General features: G+C 40.5%; 1 protein-coding gene across 2 annotated transcripts in view; it reads right to left on the reverse strand.

The window, feature by feature from the left end:
- Nucleotides 1–151: 151 nt before the first annotated feature.
- Nucleotides 152–17338, reverse strand: part of ETFA (electron transfer flavoprotein subunit alpha) — a 29637-nt gene continuing 12450 nt past the window's right edge. The window contains exons 8-12 of one of the 2 annotated variants that reach the window (XM_085070943.1): nucleotides 16729–16797; nucleotides 15644–15726; nucleotides 4567–4632; nucleotides 1094–1174; nucleotides 152–249 (exon numbers count right to left, since the gene is read on the reverse strand). In XM_085070943.1, the coding sequence (XP_084927069.1) occupies nucleotides 211–249; nucleotides 1094–1174; nucleotides 4567–4632; nucleotides 15644–15726; nucleotides 16729–16797 (338 nt within the window). In that variant the 3' untranslated portion in view covers nucleotides 152–210. Of the gene's footprint in view, nucleotides 250–1093; nucleotides 1175–3839; nucleotides 3940–4566; nucleotides 4633–15643; nucleotides 15727–16728; nucleotides 16798–17338 lie in introns of those variants that run through there. The other variant, XM_085070944.1, reaches the window with a different exon arrangement.

Genomic DNA, 17338 nt, shown 5'->3' on the forward strand with positions numbered 1-17338 from the left:
TCCCTCTTGCATTCTTCTCTTACCTGCCTTACCTGTCTTGCTTTCTTCCACCCCACCACATTCCATGTGCCATGCAATTGACCACCAAAAAAAAAAAAAAAAAAAAAAAAACCAAAAAACAACCATCCCAACATCACAGTGACCCCACCTCTTTCCAGTAAAATCCTTTATTTGTCCTTACTCCACAGTGCAGGGTCCCATCAGCAGCACTCACTTCTTCTTCAGGAGCTCCGTCATCTCTGGCACCGCCTGCAAACACCAGTGCCAGGGTAGTGCATGTTCCCCTCTGACCCCCTCAAACTGGCCCTGTGCAGTTCCCAGCCCTGCAATTACACTGCCTACCTTCCCACCCAGCACACCACTCCAGGGGCTGTGGGTCACCCCAGCTCACAGCACTCCCCACTTCTCTCCTGCTGAATAAAGCCTCTTAATTATTTAAGAGAGCTACATTTCCATTAGGTGGAAATAATGCATTCGTACAAAATTTATTAAGGAAATTGTCTACATGGTGTTTCTTCAGAATGTGACTCTGGCTTACAAAGAGGCCCGTGCTCACCACGGAGCCAGCGGGCATTATTTCAGCAATGGCATTAAGTGCTGGCAGAGTTTCTGCCCAGGCCTCCACAGAGCCGTGACACTCCCACCATCACACGTGTGGCCACACACAGGCAGTGACACACAGGCACTGGGACAGGGCTGGCTCACAGCTCGGGGCTCCAGAGGGAACTGCAAGCTCCTCCTGGGCATAGCTCAGTGAGGCAGCAAGCCCAGGCAGAAATAAACACTCCTCCTGCCAGTTCTCTACTTCCAAACTTTACGAAGCTTAAAAATACATGCAAGTACTTATGTGCAGTTATTTCCAAACTGGTTCAACCTCAGGAAACCAGAATCGAGGCAGGCTGGCTATGACACCCTCTCAACACAACCTACTTGTAGGGATTCAATTTTAAGCATGCAGATCATGACATCAGAAAGCAAATTCTTAAACAACCCAAAGCAAACACCCTCACACAGACATCGTTAACACTCATTATATTACGTAAGCTCCTGTTAGCTCTCCCAGATTTATCCTGCACATCAAGTTTAGCCTCACCTGAAATAAGTCTGCTACCAGTCCATAGTCTGCCACCTGGAAAATTGGAGCTTCTGGATCCTTGTTAATAGCAACAATGGTCTGCAAGCAAAGGTAAAGCACCATGTCAATCTAGGGAATAATCAACCTCTGGATTACAGTGCCAGGTTTTAGCCAGAAATGGGCTATATTCTCTCCAACCCCCCAGAAGCAGAAGACAAGGATCAGGACATTTAACTACTTTTCATTTCAAAAACAAGCACCTCCCCACCTCCACATACCACAATCCCTCTTAAAAACAAACAAACAGAAAAAAAACCCCAAAAAACCCACAAATAAACACAAAAAACAAACCCACACATCCCTTCCCTGCTGATTATAATGTATCTCTGCGTTGAAACCTTCTGTGTTGAAAAGTCTAGAGAAAAAAAATTACTACAAAGAATTATCTGCACATTCTAAGCTGCACCATTGCAGAACTAACCTGGAGGCAGCAGTTATAACAAACAAAGCCCTGCCCAAAGGCCTCTGTACTTACAATGGGACACATCATTTAGTTTGTCAGACAGAGGAAAACAGCACAATAAATCCCAACACAATGAACCCAAAAACGTCTTGGTTTAAACTCTGCCAACGCAGGTAAATCATCTGTGACAGCTTCCAGCAAAATAAGCATGGATGGGTGTCCACATCAAAATCTTCAGCAGGATGGGGAGCACTCCACAGAGGAAGGGAAAAGAATCCTAAACTAAACCCAGCAGCTCACAGAAGGAGCCTTACAACAAGCAAGGGCCCAAAGCACAGCACTGGGGCAGTGCCTGCCCACCTCCATGCTGCCAGTGGGAGCAATGATTTGGGGCAGCTCTAACCCAACAGGCAGCTGAGGCACTTACCCTCCCATAGCCAGGGAGCCACGCTCCACTTGTCTGTTTTACTCCCTCCACTGAAAGTACTTGTCCAACAAAATTGATGGCTCAGTAAGCATGGGCCTAGTGGCAGTAACTCAAAAGAGAAAAGTTTACAAACCCTGTGGTTTTAGACCCACAGAAATGTTATTTCTTGGCAGGCCATTTGTCCCCTGAGAGTCCCTGTAAAGGACCCCATCACACATGCAAGCAGGCAGTACCCAGAGCAGAGTACTGCCCCTGCCCTCTGGCCAGCTCATAGCCAAGGACCTGCAAGTGCTGCAGCAATGCTGCCCTTTAAATGTTTTCCCCAGAGCTTTACTGGTTTTATTTCAGCTACCCCTTTTTGCAAGTGTAAGCCTCCCCTGACAAGCTGCAGTGCAGGAAGCAAATCCAGGCTGTGATCCCTGAGGATACTGGCTCAGTGAAGACTTTCTGTGACCCTACTGAGGCCCTGCAGAACTTCTGCCTTGCAGAACCATCCACAGGGGCTGCCAGCTCTGTCCTTAGCACAAAAATAGTTAACACCAGTTGCTTGCAAAACTGTCTGAAGTTTTGCTTTGGTAGCCAAGTCCTTCCTCTGCCTCCTTCAGCTGAAGTAACTTCAGTAAGATTTGGTTCCCTACCTCATTGCTCACTCAGGTAAGCAGCAAAAGCATCATCACCTTGCTCACAACAGAACTTTGTGAGTTAAATCTCTGAGAAAGAAAAGATACGGGAACTGTCTCATGAGGAAATTAGAAATAAGGAAAGAAAGCAACAATGATTGTCCAGGTTTCCTCAGAAGCTGCATTTTTTACCTTGCTGTAAAAGAACAAATAAATTATACATTTCACTTGGTAGAAAGCATCTGACTGCTTTGGAAAACATATCCTGAAGTGTACAAGTTCACAATGCCAGATAATTCAGAGTGGTCTGGGAGGACAGGGGATGCTCCAGAGAGCTCCCACAGCTGCACAATTCTTTCTTTGGGAAAACTGGATCTTTTCCGTAACAACTCCACCTAAATGCTTCAGCTAAAAGGATGGCAGAACACATTCCAAATACCAATAACTAAATCTGAATTTTACAACACACACATTCATTTACACTAAAAAAAAAAAGGAGATGTGGGAGAAATGGAAGGATTAAATATGCATCTCATATCAACAAATTTCATCTGTCCTTATTTCTTGTAGCAGAACATCAAACATGGTATTGGAAAAGGCAGAAAAGCAGAGGTTTTACTGTTATAGCACAGGATAATATCACTGCTCAATATTTTTACATTAAAGGAAATTCTGGCACTTCAAGTCAGAGGTTCCCAGTGTTGCTGGCAGTCTTAACTGAGATAAGGCAGCAGATAAAAACACAGAGGGTCAGAACAAGACTTAAGCAGCTTTCACTATCCCATTCTCAGTCAGTGGCTGCTGCTCATCCCACCTGCCCAGCTCCTCACTCATCAAAGGGCACAGCTGGAAACTGAACTCAAAACTAAGACATTTGTGACACTGTGGCCCAGCAGTGTCCGGAGGAGCCAAGGTGGCCATGGCAGCAGTGCTGCCCCTGGACTTTGCCTGTGCTACACACTATGGCAACACTGTTCCACTAAAGCCACTGGGAATGCACTGCTGCAATTCCCACTCCTCAACAGTGACCTTCACCCCCCCTGCCCATCACTTAACCTTACATTTTGAATTTGGTTGTTTTTTCTCCACTGCATCAACTAATACCACTTGAGTCCCTGCTTTTAGAAAGCTTACTTGATTTTCCCCCTCAAATATTTAAATAATATATGAGAAAAAAAAATTGTAAGAAAACAGAGATCATCCTACCACACAGGCTGGTTTGTGAGGACAATTACCAGTCACAAACTCCCTGGTCTGTCGCTGGTTAAACACAAGAAACTACCTGCAAAGTTTTGCAACCCTTTTCCTCAGCTTTAGAAACTATTCAAAGTTGTGGCTTGGTTAAGTTCTTTCTCTGAAAACAGAAAAAAAAATACATATCCTTTTTTTAAAATTACTGTAGGGAGGCAGTACCTCCAGTTTTTGACGTCTGGCATTTGATAGTATCAGTCAGCAGGTAACTCTGCTTCTCCTTCCAAACACTGCACTGTGGACCAAACTGGCAATTCCGATTTTGGATTATTTGCTTTGGCAACTAACGAGTTAAACCTTTTAAACTTTTACTGCCATTTTATAGCAGGTTTCCATTTGAATGGCTAAATGCAGGAATGTCAGAGACATCTTTTACTTTATGGAATAGTAAGTTCATAATTCAAATTGCGCATTGTTATGCATGAATTAATATGTCATAGTCTGGAATAAGGCAAATGGAACTATTGTATAGAATTCAGGCATATGTGCTTTGGGTTGGGGCTTTTTTAAACAAAGTCAATTAGCTGCTTCTACTGATACTTTGGGTTGCAGTGCAAAGATTTTTCTACTGAGTGAGATGTTTTGCCACAGTTACCTTGTTTTGTTTGCCAAAGTGTGTTTTAAAGTAGCAGAAAAGTCAGGAAACCATCTAAAGCACTGACGCAAAAGCAAGGGAGTCAACCCACTCCCTTCCTCAAAAAACTTTTCTAGTACATCTACCTTTACATACCTTGCTGTCTTTCATTCCAGCCAAGTGTTGGATTGCTCCAGATATTCCCACAGCAATATAAAGTTCCTAGAAAAAAAAAAACACATGAGAGGCATTTTTGGTACCCACACCACAGCCTCAGTTAAGCTCTCACAAACCTTAATCCAAATCAATTACATGCAGCAGTTTTTACATTACAGTAGTTTTCAATACTAAAGGCAGCTGATGATTGGTCTCCTTCCCCACCAGGAGATGCAGTGTGACTGCAAAAGGAGAATCCCAAAGGAGCATCTGGCAAAGACAGATGAGGGGGAAAAAAAAAATAAAAATAAAGTCTGCATCAAAAACATACAACACTGCTCAGCTAAAGGACAGAGCAATCCATGTTATCCATGACCCTGGAGATTCCCAGTGCAAATATTAGGCAAGATAACCTACAAATGGATAATGCAGTTGCCTGAAGAGCAAACTAAGGCTTTTGTTTGAAGCCCCATAGAGCCTTAACTAAAACAGAATGCACAAAGCTGAAATTTGGGTGTTAAACTTTTGAAAGGTTCCCTATACAGCAGGATAAACATCTGAGGTACCCAAGTGGGCTGATGCACTGCACACCTGCAGCTTCTGTTCTTTACCCCAACCCTCCATGTCCACATGCCATGAAGCTTTCCTTCACCCCCACAGAGGGAGCACAGAAGGAACACCAACATGCAGTACATCTTTACACTTTGGGGCTCCCAGTTTCACATCTCCAAAGTCCTACATTAAAAAGAGATGAAAATTTATAGGTAAATAGATCTGTATCAGCTGTTTTATTCACAGCTCAAAAGTCTGACTTCTCCTTGGGCTGAAAGTCATCCATTCTATCATCTATCCAAAACCAAATGTATTTCAGTTTCCTGACAGTTTTTCCAGCACCACAAGTCCAAGCAGCAGTCAGAGCTGTAGTCTTTAGCTAATGTTGCAGAAAAAAAAAACCCAAAGAAAGTACTTTTCACCAATTCATTCAATAACAGAAAATTAACACAAATTTAGTTAGGGGCTCATCTGTCAAAAGCAGTCAAAAGGTGGTACTTCACAAGTGCTTAGAAAAGACACAACTTCAAATACTAACAGACTTTCTCTTTTAAAAATACCAAGGGTGTTCCATATCTAAGAAAATATAAATCTAATTTTATTCAATACATAATTTTGGGGGCCAGGGAGGTTAAGAGGGTCAAAAACAATCTGTGCAGCTGCAACTGCATTACAGTTAAGTGGCTTTTAGCATGGCAGAGCCAAGCCCAGCTGTGGGACATGCACAGACCTACAGGGGAGACTGGCAAACCAAGGTGTTCAAACACAGACCCACAGATGCTTCTGCCATACAGGCCTCAGAGTCATTACATCAATTAAAGAAAAAAAGGCTATTGCTTTCTGGTGTTTCTACAGCTACAGACTCCACACATTATATTGTTTTTTAACATAGGAATAGATAAGTGAAATTTATGAAATTTTCTCTCCTGTAAAAACTGGAGGGGAGGGGAAACAAAGCAGGGATGAAGTATTTCCAATCAAAAAAGCTTCCTTTGTAATTGAAACACGGAATCTGGTCCATGTACTTCCACAAAACCCCACAGCTGGTGAACACACTCAGAAACTCCTTGGCCTCAGTAGGCTTTTACCAAGTGGATTACTATTGGAGGTCAATCCATTTTAACCACAGCTGCAATGTAACATAATATGTCCACATTAGAACGCATGGTAAGAATGCAATATTTTAATTATACCAAATAAAAGAACAGATGTTACAGGAGAAATTATTCTAACATCATGCTGTCTTTAATACAAGCTCTTTTTAAAGACACATTACTGTAATTTGATTTTTTTTTTTAGAGCAATTCATTAAGTGCCAGTCATACAGACTACCAGATACTCTTATCAGCCTGCTTAACATTGTGAAGTTCAGTCTTTGGAAAGAATCCAGCTAACCAGGAGCCAGATGCCTATGAATATATTCTATTAAAATATCTAGGAAAGACAAGGATGTTTCATTTAAAGGACATTTGTAAATCACCAGGCTTGTCCAAAAGCATTTTTTATGCATCTAGGCCATGGCATTCTAGGTTATGTGCTTTTGGCTCCCTGGCTCAGCCAACTGGTCCTTTCAGTGAGCTCTAACCCTGATGGGAGATCACCTCAGCAACGCTTTCATACAGAGGACACTCAGGACAGCAGGGTCCTTATCAATAGTTCTATGCTGTAAAAGAGACTTGACTGTTTAAATATTAGTGTAAATCTATTCTACAGTTCAGTAGAAGGGACACAAAGGACCCACAATGTCTAAACAATGATGATTCAGGACTGTTCACTGCTGTCCACTAAGAGAATTCAACTGGTCATCCAGAAAGGTCATAAAGCATTTAGAAATTCAAGTCCTTATTTATTTTCAGAGTAATAACCTTCTTTTGATATTTTCCCTGAAATCACTAACTTCTATCAGGCCTTTTGCTGAGTCCTATCACTGCTGTGTCAGAGTTCAAAGTCCCAGGTCAGCCCTGTGAAGCCAGTGAGGGAGGAAGCAGAAAGCAGCTGGGTATGCCAGGGCAGAGTCCCTTGCAGAGCTTGCTGGGCCATGGCTGCACAGAGCACAGCAAGTTCTGGAAGGAGATCACAGTCCTTGAGAGCTCATCTGGGCAGGAGACCCATGCCAAGCACAGAACAGATGAATCAGTCTGGGTCACACCTCTCAGGGGCCAGACATGGCTTTACACCAACTTCAAGCTCCAGCTTTTTGGAACCCTGGAAGTTGCTCTAATTACTGCTGTCAGGCAGCTGATCCACAGCCCACAATTACAGGCACTTACAGCAAAGTCCAGGACAAGGAGCAGCATTTATCAACTCCCTGGTGCTGGGCACAGGCAGATTTTCACTGAAGGGCTGCTGCCAGCTCTGTGCCACACGAGAATGGGCAACAAAACAACATACACATTCCAGACCAAGGGATTCACTGCACTGTCTGATACAAATGAAGTTCCAAAGCAACTGAAGTCAAGGAAGTGAAAGTTTTGGTGGTATAAGGACATGACATCAGGTTAGAAAACTGTCTTTGCTCATAGTAACTTCATTTCACATGAAGTTACTATGAATATACTGTACATGCATCACAGTATATACAGGGAAATACTGTACATGCATCACAGCCATGCCACAAGTATTGTTTTATGAAGTGGCTGGCAGACATCAGCAGAGGGAAAGGACACCAGAGAAGAGAGCTGATGGCAAGGAAGAGCAGAATGGAGGGCACACATGGCACAGGACACGGGATGGAGCTAACAGCCTAAGACTGTGCGAAGCAGAGGACAAGGAGGCACCATGAGGAAGTACCAACGCTGCAGATGTGCTGCTGCTGGAAGGGCATGGTACATCAGCAGTGGGCAGATGTGAAGGGGGGCACCAGCACCCATAAAGCTTCTCACGAGGGCTACAGCAGCAGCACAAGGTGACTGCCAGCAAACTGGCACAAAGGCCAAGGGTGCTTGAATTTGTCCTGCCACAAAACATCCAGATCCTGACAGAGATCCCCAAGTTTATAAGCACAGATTTGCATCACCACCACCCTAAAAAAAACCCCACAACCCCAACTCCCAAATTCATCCCTTTTGAAGACAAAATTCCAAATCAAAAATCTACTTTCTCAGTTGCTAGTTAAAGTATTCATCTAGACTTACATTTTTTTCAACAAAAATGACCATGGTATTGTCTTACAGAATCATTACATGCTAATCATTAAATTGAAAAAAATCCTCCTTAGCCATTCCCTAAAATCTATTTCTGCTTCAAACATATCTAACTTATATACTGGCAGACTTCACAGGCACAAATCTGCACATCTGGCTCCAGAATCCATACAGCCAGTTACATGCTGTCTGGATAAATGCACAAGAGTGCTATATGTGGATGATTGCAATTACCAATATACCAATCCAGTTATTTTCTTGTGCATACAGGCTCTTCCAATTGTTTATAGAATAATTTGTGGCATATGATTATTACTTCATTTATACTTATGAGAATATTTAAACATGCCTTAGGCTGCCTTGGGGCAGTTAGGGGACATTTGCTTAAGAGAACTACAAGAACAGTTTTTATTTCAACTGCCAGTGCCTTTGAAGGGTGCTGTGACAGACAACAGTGCAGCCACAGGTGCCCCACAAGCTGAGGTAGCTACTTTGCAAGCATGTTGTCAGCTGCTATTGATTTTTATGACAATTTTTGAATTATGCTGAAAACCTCCAATGCACATCAATTTATCATCCTACCAATGGCATGCTTTTAAGCAAGCCAGTTTAATAAACCACTCTAGCACACACATTCTTTTTAAAGGCAGCTTAGATATTTTATTTTCTTTGCAAGAGTGAAAGGACAATGCAATCAGAAGGAAATCTTTGTGATCAAAACTGCTTTGTACAAGAGATTCCTTCCAATTACAAGCTATTAACCCAATAAAATATTTTCTGGCTTGACAGTAGTTCATCTCTATTACACTGTATATCACACACTTCTCCAGTATGTACTGCTTTGATGCAGCTGAACACATTCCATTCAAGAAACACACATTACTAAACTATAGCCCAACTACAGTTTCTTTTTCACTTTAAGAACCTTTGATCAGCCAAGCTATGTAATTACTCTTAAGCATGGTTAGGGTGTCTGCTGGAGTGCAGGGCCATACAGCAGTTTTTTTCCCCTCTCTCCAGGGAAAAGCACATCAATTGCTTTCAGCTAAATGCACTCACATATGAATATTTTAGTACAATTTAATGTTTCTGCACCAACCCCAAAGGAGCAGAGCATCAATTTGTGAACATAGTTTTCTTGGAGTTAAAAGCTACACTGGATAATGCAGGATGAAAGGGGTTGTCAATCCTTAGCTTTTTAGCGAGTCAGAGAAAGACAGTCTGTAAATTTAGTCCCAGCTGCATACAAACAGCTCTCTAAAGTTTGCCACTATAAAGCTACTTTTCAACAATAGTGAATTATCAGAGGAGATATTCCAAAAACAATTTCCCAAGCACAGTTGGTTTTCCCAATGCTATTCCCATCTGCTACCTACCTAACAGCCCCAACCATTTATACCATGCAAAGTGCACCTGCTGGTCTGTTAATAACACCCACAAACCTGATGGACAAAAAACACATTCCTGCAAAGCAGTGAGCTGAGCGTAGCAGAAATTATGTACTGTGCTTTTGAAGAGAGAAACTTGGGTATCTCAATATTCCCTTGTATGTGTAACAAATTAAGAAGTAATTAAGATCTTATCATTGAGAAGCAAAGAGTAGAACATCTTTTAACTAAGTACAATCCAGACAAGAGGAGTAGCAATCCTCATGATGCCAAGGGAACTAATTAGTTCTTTCTGTTTTTAGTAATTTTAGGTAAGAGCCAGAGAACAAAAAAACCCAAAAATACTAGAATAAAATACGCCTTCTTTCACTTTCCTTATGCTTCCTCACAAGAGAGTGAAGGGAAACAGATATGCAAATCTGAACAAGCAAAGGATCCCTAGGAAAGCAATGGGAAGTAACACTCAAAAACAGTTAGCATCCACTTATTACAAAAAAATACAGGAATTATGTAAATGATGTGATACTGTGCCTCTCCCTTCCTGCTACTCCCAAAGCAAGATGACAACTACCAAGTACTAAAAAGCCACTCACTGCAATGAAAGAGATGCCCAGTAAAATACTGGGGCATCAAGAGGCTCAGAAAGCATCCCATCCTCTTACAGAAGAGGGGGAACAAGAATTCCGCTGTTCTTCCACAACTCTGGTGCCTTTCAGCTGAACCAGCATCTCACCTGAAGCTGCACCTTTAACATGATTTTTTTCCCCCCATTATTACTGTCAATTCCTGACAGTTTTAAATCTGCCTCCCTTTTGAAATTCCTTCAATTTATTGCAACCAAAGAGACCCTCTAGCATGAAACTGAAGCAATGAAGCCAAGCAGTTTCCTCCTGGCCATCATGTCAGAACTCCACTGAATTCCCATCTGCCTTGCCCACCCGAGGTTTCTCAGCACATGCACCTGGCCTTCTGTGCAATCATATCACATTTCTAGCACAATCATTTAAGCCACTGTCAATTACTACTACATCATATTTTCTAACTTCTGCCTTCTGGAGTTTTCCACCTCTGTTTCTTGTCATTTGTTAGTGTTTGTGCCCAATGTTGAAAGTAACAACACAGTAGCAAATGAACACCTTTAAGTAAAAAAATTAATTTTTTTTTTTTTTAAAATGTACCCTTGCCAGCTAGGAAATCCTACAGCAAAAACTAAGGCAGTTCTAGAGTTAGACCCTGAAAGAGCACTAATTTTAGAAGAGTGAACATTTAAACTCTGAAGAGATTAAACTAGAAGGACACCTTTCAGGCAGCAGCTGATCCTTTACAAGGTCAGAGAGTAACAATATAAACACACACTAGCCAAAAAAAGTACCTCTCAGTGTCATTGAGCTTTTGGCTGTTTTCTGGGAACAAGAAGTTGAGTGTGAGATAATCCCAGTACAACCCCATCTTCCTCCAAAAGCTGAAGGAAAGATATAATTAATTAGAATAGAATGCAAGGGAAAAGCTGGGAAACTGTGGGAGCAGTCTGGGCATTCAGATAGGTGCCTGATGGCATTGCAGGGTAGGACTTCCCAGCTGGATCATGGATGCTGCTGCAGAAGGAAGTTTCCAGGTCCCACACAGTACCAGCAGCCCTGGGAATGCACTTTTCCTAGCCCAGCTGGCTCAATGGCATTAGAGCCCATCTGTGAACATCAGTCATCCCCCACGCCTCTTCCTCGCCAACCTGCACTGCAGAGGTCACAGCTCAGCAACCAACAGAACCTGGAAAAGGTTCACAGCATTTGTTTTCCTGTTCTCACAAGTCAGAGTTTATTTTTTGTTGAAATATCAGACAAATTGCACAAGTTCCTGAGAAAGATTACATATTGCTTTGCATGATAGAAATTGCTAATTAAGCCTTGGGTAAGGAAAGCTCATACTGAACTAATAAATGAAGCATTCATGTTCCATTTACAAAAGTCTTAAATAACTGAAGAAAATATTTATTTTTCTCCTCACCTGTTTTGTTCTTGTTTCCTTTTTTTTTTTTTTTTTTATGAACATGAGAGAAAGAACTGGGAAGATTTTTACTGTGAAAACTAACACCCCTGACTACTTCAAATTTCCTATCTAACAGTAACAGTTACTCTGGGGGGGTGTGGTGGTAGGCTTCATTTGTGTAGGGAATTTATTATTTTCTAACTGGATATACTTAACTAAAATTTAGTAGTAGGCACTCATAGGAAAGATATTTTTATCCTAAACCAGCTAATTTGAGCATTCTTACAAGGGCTTTTTTTCTTAAACAGAAACTACATACAGTACTTAACCTGAGAATTGAATTTCATTTTTCTGCAGAACACCTGCATACAGCAAATAGTGGGAAAAACTGGCTTCTAATTGTAAAAAATATTCTAAAATGGTTGTCACTGATTAAAGACACTGAATATACTAAATTGCTTTTTTTTAATTAGGAAGAAAACATTTTATATTTTAATATATCCACTTAAGTCTAAAAATTTCCTTCCTTCCATCTCATCAAATAATACAAATCAGCCTTCTCTTTCATGAGACAGAATGTTCAAATAGGAGCTGTAATCACCTGAAATCAACAGGTAAAAAAAGCTACTAACAGCAACAAAAATAATACACTGAAGATTTTAACAACCGGAATAAAATTGTTCAAAAGAAAAATTGCCAAAGATCCAGTCAAAACCCAACAACATGCATAAATATCAACATGAACAAAACCCTGAACTTTAACAGTCCAAGGCTATTTGGGAAGAGCAGATGTGCTGTGTAGAGCCAGGGCTCAAACAGACACAAGGTGAAATCTGTGCTCCTTAATTAACTGCTCTGTTCAATCACGTAAGTAAAATGAACTCCAATTGTTCCTTCAGTGGCAGTGTGTTCATGTAATAATACCTCAGCATTTTGGAAAGCTGCTGTGGCTGGGAGGTTCTTGGGTCCTGTGATGCACTGTCTGGGCTTCACTCTTAAAAACTGAAGCCAGTCACAGAATTATGAAAGACCAATGACCAAAATTACCCTTCCTTCCCCAAATCCACAGTTGAAGGCACAGGGGAAGAAATAAACAGCCCTTTTAGACCATTATCTTCTTACCCAACAGTGAGCATAGAAACACCCCCCAGCAGCCATACAGAAAAAGCAGTAGAAGCACCTCCCCTCTTCCTGAGCTAGTAACCCTTCTCCCTCTGTGGTCTCAAAACTGACCCAATTCCAGAGTCCTTGAAAACAGTGCATTCCAATCCTCCACTGAGACTGGGCAAGAGACTATTAATAGAAGTGTAAGAGCACACGCTAAGATACTTTCCCATCAGAAGCCAACAGCTGCACAGGAGAACAAGCGTGTCTCAGGCTCCAACAGTTTCTTGTATCTGAGACTCTTCCCCTGCTTAAAACCTACACACCCAGGAGGGCACACCCCATGTCAATTGTAGCTCAAAACTGAACACAAAACTCAGCTCTCAGCTACTCTGACCAATGTACAAACCTCCTTTGCAATTCTGCAGATATGTCACAAGCTCTCCCTGAACTACTGATACCAAGCACGTCTCATATAGGGAAAAAGCATCTTCTGAGAACTGCTAAAATAAGCCAGTGTCATCTTGACCTGATCAAAAAAGCTCAGTTCTACTCCTTCTTCAAGTCAATTCTATCTTCCACTGCAAAGAGTAATTTTCTGAAGTACCAAAAAGACAGTGAAGTAGAATTAGGAATGTTAAGAATTTGCAGCTTTCAACTGCTTCATATTTGAGATACCTACCCAGCACATTCAAAAATTAAATCCTCTAGTCAGCAACTCTGTGGGCTTGGTATCAATTCAACTTGCACTTTCATTACAATTGACATATAATATTTTCTATATTTCTAAGCCACTGAATGCTATTCTTGCATGTATTTTAAGATCCATACTAAATATCCGAACAATTTGAAAGAGGCATATAATTTCCAGTACTCTGCATAACTCAGTATTTAACAAGTATTTGTAAAAAAGTGAGATGAGAGAAAAATGCCTGTGAACAAATATATGGAGCACTATGCAATTGTGCCAGTTCAGATCATTTATGACACCAGTCAGATTAAACATTCGCTCATCAGTCCTAACTAAAGACTATTTAACAATCCTTAAGAAGAGGACAATGACGACACCAATGTGATCCTATGATGTGGCTTTATGTTCTTAGGACTTTCAAATTTTGCTATGGGCAATCTCTGGCAAAATACAGTATTGTATAATCATCAAAAAACAGCCTTTTTTGTTTCAACATAATTGTCTATATGCCCTTGACTCTAGAAAGAATGTTCATTGTTGAGCCTTAACACACAAACCAGAGCTGAGCTGTCTTCAAATTAATATTCTCCACCTCACTAATGAATATTTGGGTAGTGAAGAACTAAGGATTGTTAGTCTCATTTCATGCCCTTTCAAAATGCACCGTTAAATGACACTTAGGTTACACCCTAGTGAACAGAGAGTTAAGGCTGCATTTATAATCCACAGAGCCTCCAAATTTCCTTACACAGCACAGGTTAATATCACTGCTGTCAAGATTTTGGAATGACCTTAGTCTTTATCAATAGGTCTGCTTCTCAGAAGGTGTTTTCTGTAGCAGTTGGTTATCATATAGGTTTACAGGTTAAACATTAGCATGCCTAGAAATAGCTCCACTCAGCCCCACAGGTTATCATCAGATGGCATTTGATGAGGACTTTGAAAAAAGTAGCAAACTTCCCTATCCACAGCTCAAGACAGAAGAAATCAGAAGCATGAAACATCTTGTTCAAGAGAACCCAGCAGACAGAGCTGACAACAGAATCACAAGTTCCTGCCTCTAATATCCAAGTATTGCTCTATCCTGCTGGATGTATTACTGGAAAAATTGGCCATGGTTTGAATTTCTTAAACTTGCAGTAATGTACAAAGGCAAAACATTGCAGATCCTATCACGGCTTTGAACATGCACAGCTTTTTAGCATAATTTAAATTGTGATTTGGTAAACGCAGCAGCTCAAATATGGTGAGTTTCTCCACTAAGCTGCAGCTCACTCTTCCTTTCTGGTTTCATTTAACCATTAACAAGTAAAAAGTTGCTCCTTGGTGCCTCCTGTTGCCATACACAAAGAACTACTTACTGACAGGCTAAACCTTTAAGCCACTGTGGAGCTCAGTGTACCTCTGACATCTCAGTAGGTGTTCCTGCACACTCTGCCCCACACTGAAGTGAGCTACATTTGTACCTTCTTATTTACAAATACTCAAATGTGCTTTATCTGGCTACAGCTTTCCTTGCATGTCTTCAGGTCATAAAGAAGAATGAAAGTATCTTCAGACTTCTGCTTGACAGAAAGCCCCACACAGATATAAAAAGACATAGAAATCAGTTCCCTGTTATATGGGGAAGCAGAAATAGCAGAAAAGGACGTGCAGCATGTTATTGCCCAATATTAAGCCACTCAGAGTATGTCCTTCTTGGTATTGCACTCTACAGCAGCCAATTTATTGGCTTTTATCTCTTAAATTTCTTGCACTTTCATTTCTTTTGCTTTGACTGTACTGCAATAATCCAGTAACAGTTACAAGTTTTTTTAAAAATCATCACATGTAAAAACCCAGAACACACAATTGCCAGAGATCAAGCCATGGATTGATATAATTTTATGTCAGTAATGACACCTTTTAGCATATTAATGCCAGCTGCTAAGAAGCTAGAAAAGGTTCAGCAACTATGAAAAAATCCAGCACGCAAAGCCCTGACAAAGCCACGTTAGAACACATCCGACTGACCCAAAGGAGAGACTTCCATCCCACCTTGCTTCCCTCATTTTGTAACTGCATGGTCAAGTGACAGTATCACAGTGGGCACACGATGATGATCCTGTTAGCCTCAGTATTAAGACTCAGCTCATCTCTAAATGCTTGCTCTGAAGGAAAATGCATGCTAGAAAACATCCCAGCTCTATGATGAGAGAGATTTCCATACTTACTGGTGCTACTATTTTGCCCGTCTGTCCAACTTGCATGTCATTAGGAACAAAGCCAGCATCAACAGCTGCACGGGAAGCTCCAACTAGTTGAAAGAAAATATTTCCAATGTTTTCTTTTAAAATATTTGTGAGCCAAATTTATATCACCATAAAAGCACATGTATTTTACTGAAGAGTCCCACACTCTAAGGGCACGTATTTAAAAACTTCCCTCTTAAAAGCTCTTATGGTAATCCCTCTCTATACCACTAGCTAAAAACTTCCAAATACTAAGTGCTAATGCACTTCATAAGCAACAGGAAATCCTTACTCCCAGCACCAAAGGGTCATACATTTAAAACCAAGGATTTCAATCTGGCATATTTCCATTACTTTTTCTCGTTGCTTTGTCAAAAGAAGATTTTCCCATAAATGCCTTCCCAGAATGTTCCTTCAAGTTTGAATAGAACATATGTGCCATCTTGTATTGCTGTGAATCTCAAAAGTCAGACATGGCAAAGAAAAATATCAAAGTAAACTCGAAAATGCCATATGACTTTTAGTTAACAAAGACACTAATTTAAAAACTATGCCAGTCATGTAAAACTATAAACGTATACACATGTAAAAGCTAAAATTAATGGAGTTAAAACATTAAAGCAAACAGTTCCTCCTTCTTCCCCAACCTTTATATAAAATACTTTGCTGAAACATTGTATATGGTTGGTTTTCTCTTGTTAATACAAAAGCACAGCAAAAGGACAGAGCCCCTCGATCTACAACAATGTGAATGAGATTCTGTAAAGGAGTAGTGTAAAAGGATGTATGAATAAAGCATCAGCTCTTCAAAATGAGCTATGACAACTTTTTGTTTGCAAGCTTCTGTTCTGGAGATTTCAGATGAACAGGGAATATTACAGTTTAGTAGTCTGCTTCATATATGAGCATTCAAATATAGTTAACAAAACTTTATCACTAAACTAAAAACATTTTAGTACTTTAATGGAGACACGAAAATAAAAGACTGAAGATGAATACTGGTTTTAATGTGAGCTTTTAAAATATAATAAACAGGGTTAGAAAAAAAAAGAGGAAAACAAGCTTACCTGCAGCATGCAATTGATCCGCAAGGTCATACAACAACTTAAAATTTTCACCACTCTTCAAACCCCTCCCTTAAAAGTTAAGAACGAAAGAAGATCAAGAAAGAAGAACATATGTTTTAAGATTTTTTTTATTGCCTACGTAAACTTTCTGTATCAGTATTAGAATTTGCAAAGAGTCAAAGATATGCTTGCACAGGGTATTTTTGGATACATTACTAACCAGTATTTAATATTTGGAGATTTAGCTTTTGTCTTTGCCATTAATATTTCATATGTATAAACCAACGCCACTCTGTCTTGTTTACTTCCTGCACACAGCACCATCAAGGTCACTCTCCAAAATCAGGGAAACTACAGTTTTTTAACTAATTTGTGCTCCCTCTGCTGGTTTCAGGAACAAAACACTGCAGTGGGATAACTAAGGAATCATTTCAGCCGTAGGCATTACAGCAAAAATCACTGTCCATCACTTGATACCTAAAGAGCCCAGCACAATCATAATGGGTTTTAAATCATTAAGGTCATTACATAATCATGTTCAGACTGACTGCAATGATAAGCAGTAATTTTAAACATGATAGATTTCCATCTAAGCAGCACTTCTTCATAT

The sequence above is a fragment of the Lichenostomus cassidix genome, chromosome 10 (genome assembly GCF_008360975.1).
Source record: "Lichenostomus cassidix isolate B80296 chromosome 10, HeHo_3.0, whole genome shotgun sequence".
In the NCBI taxonomy this organism is placed as follows: Eukaryota; Metazoa; Chordata; class Aves; order Passeriformes; family Meliphagidae; genus Lichenostomus; species Lichenostomus cassidix.